A 19,790-nucleotide genomic window follows, 5' to 3' on the forward strand; every position below is an offset into this window, starting at 1 on the left:
TGTGTGCACATCACTCAAACAGAGTACTTTAATAGTGCTTTATTTAAACTGTGTGTAACTTCTTGAACCCTTCGTGCAGGTCTGATTGGAGGCAATAAAAAGCACTTCCTCAGCCAGCTTCTTCCACAGTACCTGTGACATCAAACTGTCACAAAGGGCCATGAGAGCAAATTGGCAGCAGCAGCAGGATCAATACCCAGAGAAAGCGCAGGGGATGGTGCTGGAACCTGCATTGCCAGAGCCAGCTGCTGTTGACTGTGGTGGGACAACACCTGTCCTGTTGAAGCAAAACCACAGCTGGACCAGCCATTATTCTAACTGCACTGGAGGGATTCTGTTCTGCACTAGGGAAGAGCCTGGCTGAATATATTAATAGTTTGAAACCTGCTTTATGAGGTGAAGATGCATAGATTTCTGTTGCTCTCTCTTTTTGTCGTGGCTGGTATTTTGACTCAAGGTGTGCAGTGCACTGCTAAGGAAGACAATTGGTGCCATGAAGCAGAAAGCCGCTTGTTGTTCAGGTATCCTTGTGCTGTGATGTGTTTTCCTTGCTGCAACATATAATGCTAAGAGGCTGGATAGCAAAATAATTGCTTCCTTTGCTTGGAAGCCAGCCCCTGTTACAGTCCTCAGACTTCATAGAATCACAGAATGGTTTGGGTTGGAAGGGACCTTAAAGATTATGTTGTTCCACCAAGGGACCAGGTTGACTTAAACAGAGATCACCCTTTTCCAAGCTTTTTATATATTCTCTATTGCTGTAAAACTAGCACTGGTGTGTATGCGAATGTTTGAGAAGAATCAAAACCAGTGGTGAGCACAGAAGGAAGGAATGTACACCACAAGTGCACACCTGAGGGGTCTAAAAAACTAAAGCTCATCAATGTCTAATTACATCACTGCATATCCATGGGTAAGAAGGCTGAAGGAAGAGCTACTCACTCTTCACTTCAATGAGTACCTACAGCTACTACAACTCATAAAAATGCAGATTCCTTTCCTTTTTTTTTTTTGTCCTAGATTTAGCACTTCCTCTTAGTATTTGGACTTGACTACTTGAGCCCTCTCTGTAACACTCTTTATGAAATCAGTGGTAAAACTCTTTATTTAGAGTTTCTATATGAGTAGCTGTGAGGCTGCTTCATCATTTGTTCTTTATATTGTCACCTAAAGTTCCCAATGAGAAATAGGATCCCGCTAAGTGCTGTCCAGTTTAAGTAAAAGACAACCTCTCTGCCATGAAGTAGTTTAAAACAGTGACTTTCAAGATCAACGTTCATTACAGACATAATTTTGTTTGATTTTTGTCACGTGCCTGCCTGGCAGTTCCCTTATGGATGACGACAAGAGCTAAAATGCAACGGTCCCAAATGAAAATGACTGATACATAAACAGTTTGATTAGTTACTATACGGCACAAACACAGCTACAGTTTTTTAAAGACTTTTTTTTTTAACCTGATAGGAAAAACATATTCTTCTCCAAAAGGTTAGTGGAAATGCTTATTTTTGTGACTGATGCTGACTGCACCGTGTCAGCCGGAGGACAGGTACGGCGTCTCGCTGTGGTAGTTGTAGTCAGGACAGACCTTCTGCACCAGTTTGTAATCGACGCTGTAGAAAGCGATGTAAATGCAGATGACCTTAAAGGGTTTGGAACACAACCAGGAGACATGGCTTTGGGTCTGCTCTTGGTAGCAGATCTTTGAAGGGTCGAAATTGCACAAGGCAGTTTTTTTAGCGCGGTCTGTTTTTTCGTACTCGATTCGGCAGTTGAAGGACTTGGATTCCTTGGTCTCCAGCGTTGACTGTGGAGATGGTTCAAACTCAACCACCTTGGAAGGTGGCACCAGGCTGACAGAAACATTCCCCAGACCCGTGGAGTTATGTCGGAAATAAACACTGAAGGTCCCATTGCCGTGATCGACGATTTTCCCCGTGATCAGGAGGTTCAGCTTAACAGTTTTGATGTTAGAGTGGAAATCGCCCCATCCAAACATTTTCTTGAATTTCCCAGTTTTTACTATAGGTCTGCGTTTAGTTCGTGCCAGAGATTCCTGAACCTCCGTGATGTTGGACAACCAATCCCAAAAGTTTTCTATGCTGTCCGAGTAGGACACCTGGCCGTGTTTCAGTACTGGAGATGGCTTAACAAACAGGCGTAAGGGGTTGATCATCCTGGAGTGGACCACGTTGTCAACCAGTGTCTCTGCAGCATCCTTGTCTTCCCAGTCCAGCACGTCCGCAGCTTGTACGACCTGATTGGCATCACAGAATACCTGTTTCAGAACAGAAAGAGGGAGCTGTGTAAAGTGTGAAAATAAAACGGTCGAGATAAAAAAGGAGCCATTAATATTTATTTTTACACCAGCAGGGTCTGTATCAGTCTAGTCACAGGTGGTTTACTGTAAAGAGTAATTTCTACTGCCCTGTGAAAGCTCAAGGATCTTACTCAAAATAGCCTGTAGAAGATACAAAAATCTCAACAGGAGCCATTCACTGGGGCAAATGAATAAACCTCTGGAAAGGTTGATGGCTGTGATGTGCAACAGCAGACAGACACCCTCTGCTCACAGATTTGTCAGAGGAAAACATGCCTGAAGAAAGTGGAAAACCTGAAGAGCAAAGTGGCCCATCTCCTAAAAGATGGAGTGAAATAGAATAGTGGGATTTTCCATTCCCCTTTGTTTTTCTCCCCACTTAATCTCCCAACTGCTTCAGGCTTAAAATCCTTTTCTGCTGGAATAATTGTGTCCTGAACTGTTTAGTGTACATTTGTCTTTTCTGGTGTTGCCTTCTCCATTTTTTCTAAACTTAGCCTGCGTGTTTGTGCTCGCAGCTTGACACAACAAAAATAACCATATTTTTGGTGTGCTGATTTCAGCTGCTCATCTGCCTATGTTTAGCAAGGCCCAGCCTTCCAGAGGTGCAGAGCAATCCCAGCCATGCAGCACAGCTCAGTTTTGGGAACCATGACTAGGCCAACCTAAGTCTGCAATCAGAAAGCAAAAAATTCCTTCTGGTAGCAACAGAATGGCCTTAGATTTCAGAGTTAAACATGCAACAACAAGTTCCCAACTGAACGTAGAGACACATTTCCCAAGTATATTCTTCCTGTTCACTCGGACAGAGAAGTCCTGTTGAAAATGCAGAACTGGAGCATATGTTTAAGAGGTCAGAAGCAGGATCTGTGTTTCAACTTTTTAGGTTGAAATGGAAGCTTTGGAGAATGTGTTTTCAGGGTTTGTTCTCTTCAGGACTGTCTTACACCATCATCCTAATGGACGAAGAAAAACTCTTTCATCTGCAACTATTCTTATAAAATGTGTGAACAGAACAAAGAGATGCTTAAAATGGAAAGAAAAAAGGACAGTGTTGTCCTGCTCATGTCCCTGGCGTTAAACTGCTACTGCCCCTTTCTCCTGGCAAAATGCTGCTCTTGCTTCATCTGGCAGTGCCAGGATCCCGGTGGTGGATCCCACTATAACTAACACACAGGATGGGGTTTTCAGTATCCAGTAGCAAGATTACAGGGTGGAAGTTTGCCTAAAGCAGTCAAAGCATTGAGCACAGACGCTGAATTGCATGGGGTGGGATTTTGTGCTTCCTGTCTCACTAGGGAAACTGCAATGCTGGGCTTGCTTTTCCCTCTGCTCCTGATCCCAAAGGGATCTTCTGCGCCTCTAGTTCCTAGAAGTGTTCCATTTCTATAATATCCAACTGTTATTTCTATAAATTGTAGTTTTTCATTTCATTATCTGGAAAAGATCAGAAACTCCAAAGCCTTTAATTTTCACTGGGGCCTGTTCTCCAGCAATAGACTCCAAACCAGAGCCCCAATCCACTTACCACATGTCCTTCCTGATCACCCCTAATGCAGTAATTAAGATTAAATGATGAACAGCAGCAATGTTCACAGCTGGAATGCTGAAAGGCAGCAATTGCTGTTGCTAAATCATAGAATCACAGAATGGTTTGGGCCGTAAGGGATCATAAATATACCTCATTCCAACCCCTGCCATGGGCAGGGACACAGTCCGCTATCCCAGGTTGCTCCAAGCCCCGTCCAACCTGGCCTTGGACACTTCCAGGGATGGGGCAGCCACACCTTCTCTGGGCAACCTGTGCCAGGGTCTCACCGCTCTCACAGTAAAGAATTTCTTCCTAATATCTAATCTAAACCTGCTCTCCTTCAGCTTAAGGCTATTCCACTTGTCCTCTCACTTATTTATCACTATAAATAAATCCATGGCTGGATGGAAATGCAGTGGTCAGGTGCGTCTCTGCAGAAATATGTTATTTCCTTCCTCAGATTAAAAAGGAGGGAAGAAAAGACAACAGTGATCACTCTCAGCCTGAGACCTTGTATGTCAACTTTCTGCCTCTATCCTATATTTTTTTATGGCTGAGCTATGAACCCAGGAAAATAGGAGATTCTAATGGAAACAGTGATAGATGCTGATCTGTACCAGCCCAAATAGCACTGTCATAATGATGCTGGGGGAAGCATCACTTCCACCGTGATGGAAAGCTCCTGGTGAAGCTCTGCCATGTTTATGTGTGTTTTTTCAGCCACTCTTAAGCCTGCACAAGCCCAAAATCAGCCTGGTGATGCTAAGGACAGGTGGCCACCCCCACTACTAGGGAAACCACTCCTCTGCTGCAAAGCAGTGACTGCTCAGATGAAGAAAGAAGTGCTGCACACATTTGCCCATCCTTCACCCCAAATCTGACCTGAGACCTTGAGAAGCACAAAAAAGAGACTTTTCTGCTGCATTTCCAGATTGCAGTTGGGACCAGGGGCCTGGCACTGCTGGAATATCAGAAACTTTCCTCTGTGTTTGCACAGCTAAATGATGTGCTACTTAAAATGCCATTCAAACCATGGGCACCTATAGCTGGTATTGCTGTTAGTAACTGAGCCATAGGAAAAGTGATTGGAAATTTTAAGGTGAAATGATGTAGAAATGAAGCTGTTTGATTCACAGGAGATTCTGGCTTTGCTTGTGTCTGCACCCAGCACTGACTGTCCTCTGGCAAGGGCACAGGAACACACTCAGTTGTCCTCCTGGGCTACTTGTCTTCTGCAATGTTTATTGAAATCCCTGCAATGGCTCTTTGGCTTTTCTCCTCTCGCCTTTTATGAGGAGATCTAGAGGATACTGAGTCATGTGCTACAGCTAATGCTCAATGTATGTCTCTTCAGGGGGCTCTCACTCCAAATGAGAAAGCAGGGCATTGCTTTCCCGACGGTGCTTTGCTGAAGGCTCTGATAGAAAAAGAAGAAATATGTGGGTATAAGGTCTGGGATGGCGGAAGGGTGGGAAACATCAATGCATGCTACAACCAGGTGGGTTTGCCACATCAATAACGTATTAGGGCACAAGTATTTCAAAACTGTGATGGTGAAATCGCAGAGTTGCATTGTGCTAGGCTACTACTACTGTTATTTATGTATGTGTTAACACCAAATGAGGTGTACTCATGGGATAATGAAATACACCCCCGGAGCTACAGTGACCTGGGCTATTTCACGTGGCAACACAACAGCTTTCATAAGAGGGGAACATGAAATCGTTGATAAGTTGAATTATAAGGACGTAATACCCCTGTTTAAAGCCCAGACAGCAATCACCAGCCACTGCTAAAAGTTGTATCTTACACTTAAGTATTTTTTTCCTCCTCCTTTTTGAACTACTTTTCAGGCTGTGGGATTCTCCAGTGTTGCCCAGCCTTAATTTTTGACTCTGATCCATCCTGGTGCTGTCTTGTTTCACTGATTTCATTAGAGGAGCGAGATTCAGAGGCTGACAGAGCTGTCAGCTCAGTGGGCTGCAGGGAAGGGACTTTGTGGGCTCGAGGTGGTATATTGTTTGTGTTTTGCAAATGTTTAGTAAAAAGGTGTCTAACAAAGAACCGCCCTGTTCTGCTCAGTGCCTGATGCAGGAGCACGAATGAGGGGGCATTGTTCAGAAATGTGAATAATAATTGTGCTTTTGTGATGTAAAACCTTTGTGGTGTGCAGATTTTTTTTCCCCTGTTTTGAATAAACCTTTCTGCAATATAAGAGAACCCAAAGGCCCTTCCCTGGATGGTCACATTTTGCTCCTAGCGAGGACAGGCCGATGCGCTTTGTTCATATGTTTATTCACTTTGCTTTAGCAATTTCCGGGCAATAAAAAAAAAATCTGTATTAAAAGAATGCAGCACATGCTGGAAAAAAATTACTTCCTCAGCATCTTTCCATTTCACTATAATGCATCTCTATAGTGAAAAATATTGCTGGTAGGGTATTTGAAAAATACTAGCTCAGGGAGGTTAGTGTGTCCATTTAAATAGATGGCTATTGCTGGAGTTCTCCTCTGCTGCACCTGCGTTTTCCCATTCCTTCCAAACCATCAATTTCCAAACAGAAGAAATCACCTAATCTTTTTCCCTATTACAGAGGCTGTAAAAGGGCACCCAGTTACCCTAAAATTTCCATTAGCCCGTAGATGTGTTCCAGTAAGAAGCACTGGGACCCATCCAGATGTGCTGTATCCACAGCGTGCCTTGCTGTTTTCTTTCACTACATAAGCCACGAGAACAGCTCAAACCACCGTGATGTGGTTTATGTTTATGGAGTTTTAAACTTTAAACCTTTGGTTCTTGCTGTGCCCTTCTCTGAAAGGTGGTGATTACTCTTCAAAACCTCCCTCTTCCATGCATGATCTTGACCATGGCAGAGCCACACGGGGTTAAATAACATCTACCATGAGATATTTTTTGAGAAATGAGCCTGCATTGTTGAGACACTGGTATCAATAAATGCTCTATTTTCTCTATTTGCCCAAATTTGGGTTCATTTGGAACTCATTCCCATGTCCTTCTCCGTGGGCAAGGCACTAAATAAAAGCAGGTGTCCCTGTGCAAGAGTTAATAAGTTTTGATGCTTTGGGAATTTTATCCAGGTTATTCATCAATCACCAGCAATTATTCCTCTGGCTTCACCCCTGCCAGGAACCATTTAAAAACTCTTGGCAATTAGCTGAAATGAACCAGTCTGTTGGAATAAACAGTTCTGAAGCACCATTTGGCCACTCACTGGTGCTGCCGGGAGCTTTTTATCCCACCGCTGGAGAGGAAGGGGTGATGGGAGGGAGGTGGTGTTCAGTCACCTCCTCTTGCCCCCAGTTACACCAGTGAACAATTCATACTGGGGGACGATTCCAGTGGTCTCTTCACTCTCTGCTGCTTCTGTGCCTGAGTGTCCCATGGGTTTATACTTGTGTCCCCTCTGCAGCAGCAGAGGACCCTTCTCTGTCTTCCCCGTGGTGATTTTGGAGCCTCACGGGCCGTGAGGATAACGCAGCATCATCAAGCAGCTGCACAAAAGCCCCAGTTTGAAGGGAGTGCATGGAGGGGGAGAGAAATAACTCTGCTTTGTCTGTTTGAAAATTCAGTGATTTCCACACATTTATCAAATATTAAATAATTTATGTCTTGACAGGCCTTATCAATTTTGCAAAGCACACACATTAACCAGATACAATGATCTCATATTAGCTTTTTCAGCATCTTATGCTGGAGCCCAGAAATATTAATAAAAACTCAGCCCATCATCAATTAAATGGAAAAAAACCCATAAAATTGTGTTCCATTATAGCCTCTTAGCCTTTTTTTTTTTCCCCCCCGAGAAAATGATGACGGGTTCTAATAACTCATCACAAAAAGCTGAGCTTGAACTTTACTGATTATTAAATACTTTTTTTTCCAAAGACAGAGGCCGTGGTGGGTTTTATGGCAGCAGATGTGATTGCTGTCAGGGATGCTTCGAGGAATTTGAGAGTTAAGCAACATCTTTCAGCAGAACTGTATAAAAGAAACATGTTTGTTCCATCAAGTCACAGCCCTATTTTTCAGGATGTTATCAGCCCGTGTGCTTCATGATTGAAAGATGGATTAACTTTCATTTACCACTGCAGCTTCTGCCAGGAGTGGAAGCTGTGAATTAACAACTTAGGCTACCACGCAGAAAAATCCTTAATAATCCTCAATCTTCAGCTGCCCAAACACATCCTCTGGATTTTGCTTGGAAATTTTTAATTTTTGATCCTGTCTCCCCAAAATTCTGCTGGGAATTTATGGATTTCCCCTGAGAAAACAAAATTGTGTGGGTCAGCCTGCCCCAATATCAAAAAACTGCTTTTCAATGAAGCAAAAAGGACAGGTTTGATGGGGCTTTGAGCAACCTGATCTAGTGGAAGGTGTCCCTGCCCATGGCAGGGGGTTGGAATGAGATGAGCTTTAAGGTCCCTTCCAACACAAACCATTCTATGATTTCATAATCCACTGAGAGCTGAGCCGTGGGGAAGGACAGAGTGAGCAGGGATTTACTTTTGACAAAGTTTGAAAAACAAAAGAAATTACAAAAGACATCTCAAATGGGCGCTGAGCACAGGGTCTGTGTGCCCTACATGGCTCTGGAAGCAGTGCTTCCAGTTTGCAACCTGGAAAAAAGGAGAGCTGTGAGCAGCACACAGGCAAAAATGGGATTGGAATATGACCACTGGTCATATTCATGCTAATGGGGGTGGTGGGATGTGAATATCCAGAAGAGAGACTGAACCTTGTAACTAAGGATGCCCTCACTCTCCAGGCAACTGAAACACTTTCCTACACTTGCACAACATCTCCCTTGCTAAGCTGTAAATAAATAAACACCAGCAGGTTGTTGTGCCTGGCTTTGTTTCTCCTGTGGGCGATGATGGACTGTTTAAAATACTCTGGTGCAAAGATAAAATTAAGTCAGAAATTCAGAGTCCACTTGCTTGATTTCTGTCTCATTTTGAAACAGGTGATAAACAGGTGTGGAATTCAGCATGACAAATTCAGCAAAGATATCCATATGGGGGGAAAACAGAGCAGGGAGTCAGGAGCGCTGATCTCTAGACAAATGGTGGCAGGGTACTCAGACTTCTTGAAGTCCTCCAAGTTAGTGAGGTTGTAATTTGGAAAGTTTTAAAGGCTCATACAGCTATTGCTACCTTTTTTTTTTCACTCAGGGAAGGTGGTGAGAAACCCCTTGTTCAACGACTAATATAACTGGATTACTTTAACAACTTTGCCCTGTCTGCTGTAGTTAAAACTATGACAAGCTGCTTCAGCAGAAAAGAAAGCCTTCATGATTGAACCTTGCAGCCCATTAAATTTTCTGCTTGTAAATAGAATCATAGAATCATTAAGGTTGGAAAAGACCTCCAAGATCATTGGGTCCAACCTTCGACCCAACACCACCGTGTCAACTAAACCACAGCAGTAATCCTACTAATGCATCCTCCAAAGGAATTCCCCCTCTGCAGAGGGATGCTGTACTGGCATCCCCGCCAATGGAAGGGAAGTGATCATTCCTGTACCATGTCCTGCTACCCATGACTGGTGACAGGGCTTCCTCCAAAGCATTGCTGAGGAAGTGTCCAAGTGGTGCAACAGGAAAGTGACGGAAAGAGGAGAAATGGCAGACTAAACTGTGTACCAGTGTTAATATTCTCTGACGTTGTCTGAAAGTCAACTAATACTGCTAAACAAGAGTACAGCTTAAATACCTGAGAGACACAACACACTAACACAGAATCACAGAACCAATTAGGTTGGAAAACCCCTCTGAGATCATCAAGTTCAACCTATGACTGATCACCGATCACCGATCTGATTGACCAATGTCAACCAGACCGTGGTGCCAAGTGCCACATCCAGTCTTTCCTAAAACACCTCCAGGAATGGTGAATTTACCATCTCCCTGGGCAGCACATTCCAAGGTCTAATCACCCTTTCTGTGAAAAAATTCCTCCTAATGTCCAACCTAAACCTTTCCTGGTGCAGCCTAATACTATGTCCTCTTGTCCTACCACTTGTTACCTGGGAGAAGAGACTGACCCCCACCTGGCTACAACCTCCTTTCAGGTGGTTGTACAGTGTGATAAGGTCACTCCTGAGCCTCCTTTTCTCCAGGCTAAACACCCCCAGCTCCCTCAGCTGCTCCTCACAGGACTTGTGCTCCAGACCCTTCACCAGCTCCATTGCCCTTCTCTGGACTCTCTCCAGCACCTCAATGTCCTTCCTGAATTGAGGGGTCCAGACCTGGAGGTGTGGCCTCCAGAGGAGGAATCACTTCCCTAGTCCTGCCAGCCACACTATTCCTGATCCAGGCCAGGATGCCACTGGCCTTCTTGGCCACCCTGGCACACACTGGCTGCTCATGTTCAGCCACACACGACAATAAGGGTGAGCCTGAAGCTTTCCCTTGCTTTTTAGCCTTTCAAGAGATTCAAACTGTTCTAGAAGGTAAGTCAGAAAACATAAACTGGAAGCATGAGAGCCAGTGTTTGACTCAGCACTATTTTCCCACTCTATAATATGGTGAATTTCCCCTCTGCTCTCCAGGTAGATGAGCAGGAAGCTGATGAAGGGCAGTTTGCTTTGTCATTACTCCTCAGAAGATCTGTCTGCATCTATATACGCCTAAAGTCTGGGGATGGTGCAGGTAGAAATCTTTAGTTTAATGAGAATATGAGATGATAACATCCAAATAACCCACAGACAAAAATACAAATCTAAAAGAAGTATGCTGGGAGAAATTTTGCATATTTTTTAAACAAAACTTAGACTTCCAACTCAGTATTGTATTTTACAGAAAAAAAAAAATCACTTGAAAATTCTCCAGTTTGTACAACTAAGCAAAATAGTATTTTACTAAAACAGCACTTCAGTAAAGAAATAAAATTGGGAGGAAGAAGCAGAAGAAGAAAAGAGTGAAAATTAAAAATAAAGCGTCCAAAGATTTCCTATTTCAAAAATGTATTTGTGGAAAGTATGTGCTGTCTTTCTCACAGCCCTGATGAGTAGTTTTAGGTTATCTGAAGTGTTCCCTCCAGCCTCAATTGGATAAATTGCTTAGAGCATAGATAGCTTTTAAATTATATCCATGAATTGAATTGATCTACCTTTTTGCTGAGAGAACAGAAAATTTGTTCTGAGAAATGTTTCTTGCCAAAAAATGTGCACCAGTTCTATTCTTGAAGACTTAAACTCTCAGGGTTTTCCCCCCTTAAATCTAAAACAGAGATATTTGAGATAAAAAATAGGTATCTTTTCTGTATGTTTGTGTAGGAGTAAGTCTTGTAATTTTTTTCTGATATCACTAAGTAGTTTTACTCCTTTACTATATATAAGGCATTCACTCTTTAAGGGTGAGGAAGTAATTTAAATGTAAACCTTTCTGTTTACAGAAAGAAATTTCTGTGAAATTCTGAAAAAAGTCTTGTATAAAAATATCTAATTCAGTTATGGTAGATACAGAAAGCTTAGATTATATATATAAAAATAAAAATATATGTGCATATAAATATATGTATATATAAATCTATATGAAATGTTCAAGAAGAATTTTTGGTTCCTAACAGGACAGGCAAGGCAATGCTGTGGTGGGGTGGGTGAGTATCCACCTGCCTGGCTACACAGTGTCCTGAACTGTGTTAGTGACCAACTGTCCTTCAGTAAATAAGCAGGTCTTCGAGTCTGTGACATACAAATGGAGTGTTCTAGCCAGGAGGGACTTCTGAAGGACTTCTCCACAGAGACGTTTAGAAATTCTGACTTTAAAAATCATTATGCATTTATTTCCAGTGTAGTTTCTGACACTGGGGAACTGAGAGGGAGAGGATGAAACCTGAGCTGAGCATATGGGTTCCTGTTTGGTGATGGCCTGTGTCTACTGACTGCCTGAGCACGTGTGAAGCCTGGGGTGGGGGTCACATTTCTTTTGGCAGGGGGCTTCACCTCTTGGTGCCTGTTCCTGCTCTCCACTCACTCCTCTCCCTAGGCCTGGCATGACTGTGGCGCTTGATGCAGACCACCCCAAGTTACTTGTCTATATTTAAGAAGAAAACACAGTTCATGCTCTGCTAACATATAAAACCCACTGATTCTCAGGTGTTTTTTCAGTCACCCTACACATTTCCTTGAAATTCAGGCTGCACTCTTGCAATCTATTTTGAACTGAGCTTCACTACTATTTTGTATTATCTAGTACATATATTATCTTATGGGACTGAGACTTGTCCTTTTAGAATGAAGGTCTGGCATTTAGTTACTTTTAGCAGACATTTAGAAGACATTCCTATTCACCTGGAAAGCCTGTGAGACGTCCCAGGTGTTTTCAATCTCCCCTGAAGTCACTCTTCCACTTGCAGGTGCTGCTCATAGAATCATTTAAGTTGGAAAAGACCTTTAAGATCATCAGATCCAAACATTAACCCAGCACTGCCAAGCCCCACTAAACCCTGTCCCTAAGAACTGAGGCAGCTTGTAGGGGCAAAACCCAAACCAGCCTCTTCCTGCAGATGGAAACGGGAACACTCAACCCCTTTGCCGAGACAGCGCCTGCTGACCAGCCGTCTGTTGAACTTTACAGTTAATAATTTTCCCTCCTGCTTATTTCTTTAATGCCTGGGAGATTTCACTTTACGTTTGCTGAGATCAGTTCATTAAAATACTAATTTCAAGCGGTAATTATCTGTTGGTGAGCGCTGCCGGTGGAACCAGCGGTAGCACTGATACGCTCTCAGCTGCAGGAGAGCTCACAGATGCTCAGGTCCCTGGAAGCTCTGAGCAGGAGTCACTGTGGTGCTCAGCTGGAGGAAGGCTGGCAAGGATTTTTTTTGGGGGGGAAATGTTTTAAGAATCACAGTTAACCATTAGGGCTATTTTATGTGGCAGGGAAAGTGCATTAACAGAAAACTGCTGTATCTGTTAGAAATGAACCTGATTTTACTGAAGTTGTCACGAGGTTTTGTATGCCTTGTAGAGTTTAAACTAAAAATCAATTACGGAACAGCCCTTAATCTCCTCTTTGGAGTTGATTCATATTTGGATGTGGACTCTGAGACCCCCATGACCTCCCTCCTCGCTCAGTACCGCACAGCAAAGGCTGGATTTTCTCTCTTCCTACTCACGTGCCATTATTCAATTTTTTACTGCATTATGAAGAGGAGAGTTTTAATAATCGAGCCAGATTAAAAGAATAAAAGGATGCTTCTGACGAGTTACAAACAGAGAGAGGCTGTGCATTTCTAGCAGATTTCAAACTCAGTATTATTACAACGTGTAAGAGATGATTAACAAAGAAAAATATTACAGTTATCTACTCCCTTTGAGAGCCTAACTAATGAACCTCTACCAGCTGCTGTTGAAAAATCAGTAACACTATCACTATCAATTTCAAGACAAAGCACAGCTGACAGATGTTTGAAGTGATAAATCAGGCTGCACAAGGATTAAAATAACAAGCCCCAAATGGCCTTTAAAAGACAAAGGTGCTGCAGTGAACTATTTTCAGCCACTTTGAATCCTGTCAAAAGTTAGATCACTGATACAATTATCTTGCAAAACAGTAATGGCCAAAGTAATACGTTATGAAAAATCTAACAATGGTGATACTTGAGCCAAGATTTTGAAAAGAACAGGCTTGATACTCATTTGTGCTTTTAATGGCAGAACTGAGAATGCTGTGCTGCCCTTAATACTTCTTCTGGGAATGAGTGATGAAAAGTATGTGCTGGGCTGAAGCATAAAATGTAACTGAATTGCATTCTTGTACATTTTAATTAATCCTGTTTTAAAGCAGGAAGTTACATTTTAATAGGCAATGAACACCATTATTTAAATAAGGCATAAGATTTTTGTGTTGCTTCACTGCAGGCTGCATTTCCTAACAACCTGCCAGTGACACGATGGAGATAAAGAGCCCATTCCTGAAGAACAACGTGTGTGCTTCCAGACTCCACTGCCTTTAATGGGAGACAACTGCAACGAGAGGAGAGAGCAGAAACAAATCCAAGTTTCTGAACTTTGCCTCAGCTTTCACTGTTAAGTGCATCTTGTCAGAAGGCATGTTTCCTCCCTAACCCCCTGTTAACCCTATAGCATTTATGAAATAAAAATGCTAGAAATGCTGCTAGAAATGCTCTGTTGCGGGTATTTTCCTGGCACCACTCTTGGCTCAGGCAGGGTCACCACAGAGCTCAGCATGGGAAGCTCCCATTGGAAAAGAGCTGCCCCTAGTGATTTCTGCACTGACATCTCAGGAAAGCTGCGGTCACTCCAAGTTCCTGGGCATGTTCCTGCTGAAGAACCTGTTAGCTGGGGTTATCCAGTGACTCTTGGTGATTCCTCCTGACTCCTCATGCTCTTTGCAAGTGGATGTATCCAAGAGTCCATCAGCTGGACAGAGGGGGATTGACTAGGAGTCCCAAGTTAAAAGCTTTCTTCCGGAAAACATGTTTTGCAGCTTACTTCAAGGGTAGTGTTCCTTCCTGGAAATCCTACTGCCCACATGTGCTTTTGTTAATGTACCCAAGCTGTGGGAGCTGCTGGGTACATTCTTGGCATCTCCCTAAGAAAAATATTTCTGCTTATAAGCTTTGTGACAGAAACACGTGGGAAGTGCACGAGTACACTGGATTGCCTCGGATACAGAGGGAAGAGGCGAGTTACCCCTCACCAAGAAGTGCTGTGTCGTGGGGTCAGGCTGCCGGGGGAGGGCCGGGGCTGAGGCTGCTTTGGAGATGTGGAGGTCACGCACTGGGGAGAAGCTCCTCCACTTGTGCCTTTTCAATGAGGTGGAGGCCCTTTGGGAAAAGCCTGGGGGTGAGCATCTTCCCCAGACTGCGCCAAAACCCATCCCTTGCTGGGAGTTCCGGGCAGCCCCTTCTCGCTGCCTTTCCCCGCCTGCTCCGGACGACACCATCACACCAGTTTGGGATGAAGGCAAGGCTGAGGTTTGTCCTCCTCCCCAGCCAGTGTGGAAGCTGGGGCTGGGCTGGAGCTGCCTGTCCCCCCCATGGCTGCCAGGGGAGCAGTGCCATGCTGGCTCACAGCTTCTCCCCTCCCCGCCTTACGCGTGGAAAGCCACGGCAGTTTTCTAAATTAAATTAAAATCTTTTTCCTTTTCAAACCACTTAGCATGGGGTAGCACACTGGGGCACTTGGAGATATTTCACTGCTGCCTACACACACGCATGCATGCTGCTTTCCTAAACGAATTACTCTCTTAAAGAAGAGAAAGTCATTGACTGAAGCTGCCTGATTATTAAGGTGAAACAATATTAGCCTTTGCCTAACAGCAGCCAGCCACGCCTGCAGCCATTGTGTACTGCATAATGGTGTACTAACAGTGACTTCATACTGTAAGGTCCTATTGAAACCCAGTTTTAATCCCTTTTAATTTATTCAGCCATCTTTTGTGTCCCCAAGAAAAGGAAAAACAGAATTCCTTTCAGCTTGAATTTGGTTGTACTTCAAAGATTGGGAGAACAGTTTGAGATTAGTTGGTCAAAGCTTCCTAAAATACAAAGATCTTTCTTAGCTTTTTTTTTTTTTTTTTTAACTATTTATCAATTAAAAAACTTGGGGTTTCTGACTTATTTTTAAAACAAAACCCCCCCACCATTATTCCCATCCAATACCAGTGTGTGGTACATGAAATGTTAATTCCAAAATGAAATGATAAGTTTGAAACACTGTAAAAATGACAAGGTTTAAATTTGAAATTCAATCACCACGTAAGTTTTAATAAGGCTTAATTAGAAATTGGTCAGTCATCTGTCCTGATATAATAAATCCATGACTTGGGTTTACAAAAGGGAGAAGAGATGAGTTTGAGATCTAGTTTGCCTGGAAGAATGTCATAACACAGGCCTGGTTTGTTCCCCTGCAGGAATTTAACAAGATATTTAATATCTAGGATCTTTGTATATGCACTGTAAGAACAGAAAGAGGATCTGAAGACAGAAAGGCACAGATCAGATGAAAATGTTATGTTCTAGCACAATAGGAGTTAATACAAATTGCTGTCATTTGCATGTAAAAATATAATTTCAAACCTATTTGCTCCACACACGCTGTATCTGTATCAAACAAGAAGGGAGCATATTCAACACATCTTTACATCTTACAGTCTCTCTTTTATTGTGAATTACTTTGCACATAACCCCAAGTATTAATTTGGTCTCATCCCACGATGCATTTGCTGCATTCCAACTGGCATATAAAGAATAACATTTCCAGGTTGTGGAAAAGAACTGTACTAGCAGGGTGCTTGCAGTTGGTGAAACAAGCACTGATGGCAGATAAATCACCTGCAGGAGGGCTGTGGATGAGGGAAATGGGACTTTAGCACGTTGGTTTTAAGGCACACATGTCTGAAACACACACCCTAGAAAATGTACAATCCTAGAAACAAGACAGAAGGAAGTGTTCTCTTCGGATGCAGACTAAAGGTGCCTTAGAAGAAAGGCTATATAAAAGCATAACCTGAAAAGTCTTCCCTTAAATGCAAATAATGCAAACTGGAATGCAAACATCAGTGGATTCATAGGCTGTAACAGCCAGCTGGATCCCAAACCTGCAAACCCCCCAGAGGCCTTGATATGAGGTTGGTTTAGATAAGCATTCTGTGAGAAACATCAGCTCCATTGACTTATTTGTCTTCACTCACAGCAGACATTCTTTCCCCAAAAGTTTAGATAATCACAGAGTCACAGAATGGTTGATGAGGTGGGAAAGGACTTTAAAGATCATCTAGTTCCAAAACCCCCTGCCATGATCAAGGACACCTTTGCTAGACCAGGGCGGTTCCAGGGGTACTACTATCCACATTCCTCTGCTAACAACTCATTTGGCTTCCCTGCTCCAGGACTTGACCATGCAGGGTAACAAAACCAAAATGTTCCTTATGCACCTTGGTGTTCAAATTTCTTTGGGGATTTTTCTTTTTCAGTTGACCGCAGTCTTGACCTCCCTTGCAGGTAATGAATCTGCTTCCAAGACAGACTTTTCTAATTTAAGGTTTACTCTGAAAATATCCACTCTGTAGTAGTCAGTTCTCACTATGTTTTAAAAAGCAGAATAAACCAGTTCGGAAGGACTCATGACTGCTAATAAGACCCGTATTCACTGCTTCATTCATGCACTGACTGAAAAAATGTAACACAAAATGAAGTCTTTTTCATCAGATTGCCAAATTCTGAGTCTGTACAAGAAACTTAACCACTGGCCATGAATGGGTTTAGGAATGAGTGTTAACAGGTGCCCTGAGCAACCTCAAAACCCAAACACACTGGGAGTAGGAAGAGCAGGCTTTTAGAGCAGGAGATATGTGAGTTGATAAGGAGAAGCCAGGAGAACTCGTGATGTGTAAGTGATGCCAGGCTTAAAAAGCCACACAATCCTTCTCCTCTCTAATGTGTGTTTTCACACGGATTGTGGAGATCAAAGAAGGAAACAAATCTAAATGTAACTGCTGCCTAGACCAAAGCTGGTAATAGGCTTGTGACAGACATAAAAGCAACTCTGCTGTAAATGTTTTAAACTGCCTCCTGTGGATACAAAAGGTGGTTCTACAGGGACAGGAAGTAATCCCCTGTATTAAAATTTAATGTGTTGCCCTATGTGATCAATTACAAAGCCTATAAATATGTATGTGCATGACTGAATCAGTAATAAAAATGTGATTTTATAAATCTCTGAGTCTCCATGTTCAAGCCAGTAAACTTGTTACATCAAATAGCATTACAACTTCTGATACCTATGGAAGAGCCAGTTGCTTGTGATGAACCATTTCAGGAAGGGTTTGTTTGTTTGTCCTACCTGCCTGCAATGCTGCAGGGATAAGAATGAAGGGAGCTCAGCCCTGTGCCAATTCTCTGTGTCTGGATCGTCCACTGGTACAAACTTAATCTGGACCGGACATGACCATCAAATTCACTAGAGTATATGCACAGTAGTCTGTTACAGATTTTGGCTCAGAAATTCGTGCATAAGTCTGGTTTCCCTGTTCTTGGCTGGGTTTGAAGCTGGGAACCTTCCAGCTCCTGTTGGAGGCATAGCAGTTTCTCCTGTCCACAAGCCACGCATGGAGGAGGACATGGACTCACAGTAGAAACAAGGATCGTTATCACCTATGTTCAGAGAACAAGAAGCTTGGATATGTTACTTCACTGAACAGAGAGATAATATTTCCATAACAAGCTCCAGAAGAGAAAATCTTGGCAGATGTCCTTCCAGCCAGTAAAGGACAGACAACACCTCATTAAGTGTACATAAGATGTACGTGGCTCGTGCTTGACTTCACTTAGGGCTCAGCCGAACTTCAGCAGAAACTCTTATAGCTGAATATGGATCGAAATGTCTAAACAATTTTGATGTTCAGTTCATTCCTGCTCAATACTCGGGAGGAGATGTTTTCTCTGGAGTGCTAACAGCATGCTTCCCTCAGCTGCTCTTCTCCATTTATCTTCACGGTCAGTACACAGGAAAAATGCAGCACAGATTGGAGGGAGGAGGAGGGTCACTACGCTTCTTGTTGGCACCTCTGTCTGCATTGGGGTGCTGATTTCCTGGCCTTGTAGCCAGGCTGTGGTGCTCCCACCACTTTTCGGGCCTTAAGGTATGAGAACTGCTCCTGCTCTGGTCTAGATTTGGGAACAGGGTGTCCATCACACGCCAAGAGCTTCGCTGCTCATTGTATTCCTCCCCGATGCCATCCCACCTAGTGCTGTACATTGGGAGCACATCACTAATACCAGGCTCTGCATTAAAGGCAGCCAGTCTCCTCTTCTGTGCCCTGGCTTGCCATGGAAACCCTCTCCTTCCCCAGGTGAACTGGCACTCAGGCACACACACACAAAACTGAGGGAAAGCATTCGGTTTGGAAACATGTGACTATTAAAAGGTCAGATCAAGTCTGATGTTCTGCATTAAGAGATGTACTTGATTTCCTCTATGTTAAGTCCAAAGCTAAATGCACTATGCTTGGGTCATTTTTAGTAATAAAAATCTTGTCTTTTACATGACTGTACGAGGAAAATATTCCTTGCCAGAAGTGAGACCTATGCAAACATCCATAGGTTTCAGTAAGAAATAACTGGAAAGCACATTGGCTGCAGATTTAATTTCTCCTGTCTGATAGCTACAGTCTAGAATAACTGATACATGCAAATAACTGATACATGTGATTGTGACAATTGTAAGACCAGGTAGTCCTGAGAGAATATGCTCTGTTGCAGAGAATGGCTAAACACTGCCTTTGGCTTTGATTATTTATATTATGTGATAAGTGAATGAACAAGGTACATGTGGTTTTTATTGCTCCACCCACGACTTCATGTGAGCATCTCTTATTTTTTTTTGCTGCTGCTAATATTACAATTAAACCTTGCTATATGGTCTGGGAATTTATAAAAAACCTTCTCAGCTGTGCTGCACAAAATACTTCTTACAGAACTATTCCTTTTCTGATTTCCTTAGTGCCTACATTATTTTCAGAGCAAAAAAAAACCCGGGTAATCAAATCACACGACCTACAAAAAGAGTGAAAAACAGTGCCTTGCTTGCTCCCAGAAGTGGGGAAATGTAGTGTTAAGACTTGAAACTCATTTCCAATTTTCTGTGTTCATACTGTGGTCTCTAAACAGCACATTATCTCACACACCAGATGTGCAGCAGTATCTAGGTACTACAGGGTGTGATAAGTGTGGAATTTCAGCCCTATTTCTTCTTTTATGTTGTAAGTCAAATCCTTACTCTGATTTTAATTTAGGGTTTTGTCTTGTTTTCTGTGTGCTTTGGGGGGTGGGACAGAAGTGGGGAGTTTGGTGCTCAATTATAGAAATGGAAAAAGAAATCGTTGGGGACTCAGAGTATTTTAGCTTAACAACACAAGAGAAATCAGCACTCACACCTCTAATTTTATTT

At 42.9% G+C, this 19,790-nt stretch overlaps 1 protein-coding gene across 2 annotated transcripts in view; it reads right to left on the reverse strand.

The window, feature by feature from the left end:
* Positions 1-705: 705 nt before the first annotated feature.
* The window catches only part of NXPH2 (neurexophilin 2), a 37,026-nt gene continuing 17,941 nt past the window's right edge, over positions 706-19,790 (reverse strand). For both annotated transcript variants that reach the window (XM_027748955.2, XM_027748956.2), the window contains exon 2: positions 706-2,278. In XM_027748955.2, the coding sequence (XP_027604756.1) occupies positions 1,535-2,278 (744 nt within the window). In that variant the 3' untranslated portion in view covers positions 706-1,534. The remainder of the gene's footprint in view (positions 2,279-19,790) is intronic.

This window comes from Pipra filicauda, unplaced genomic scaffold, assembly GCF_003945595.2.
Source record: "Pipra filicauda isolate LSUMZ 115617 unplaced genomic scaffold, ASM394559v2 scaffold47_size6085603_pilon, whole genome shotgun sequence".
Lineage (NCBI taxonomy): Eukaryota > Metazoa > Chordata > Aves > Passeriformes > Pipridae > Pipra > Pipra filicauda.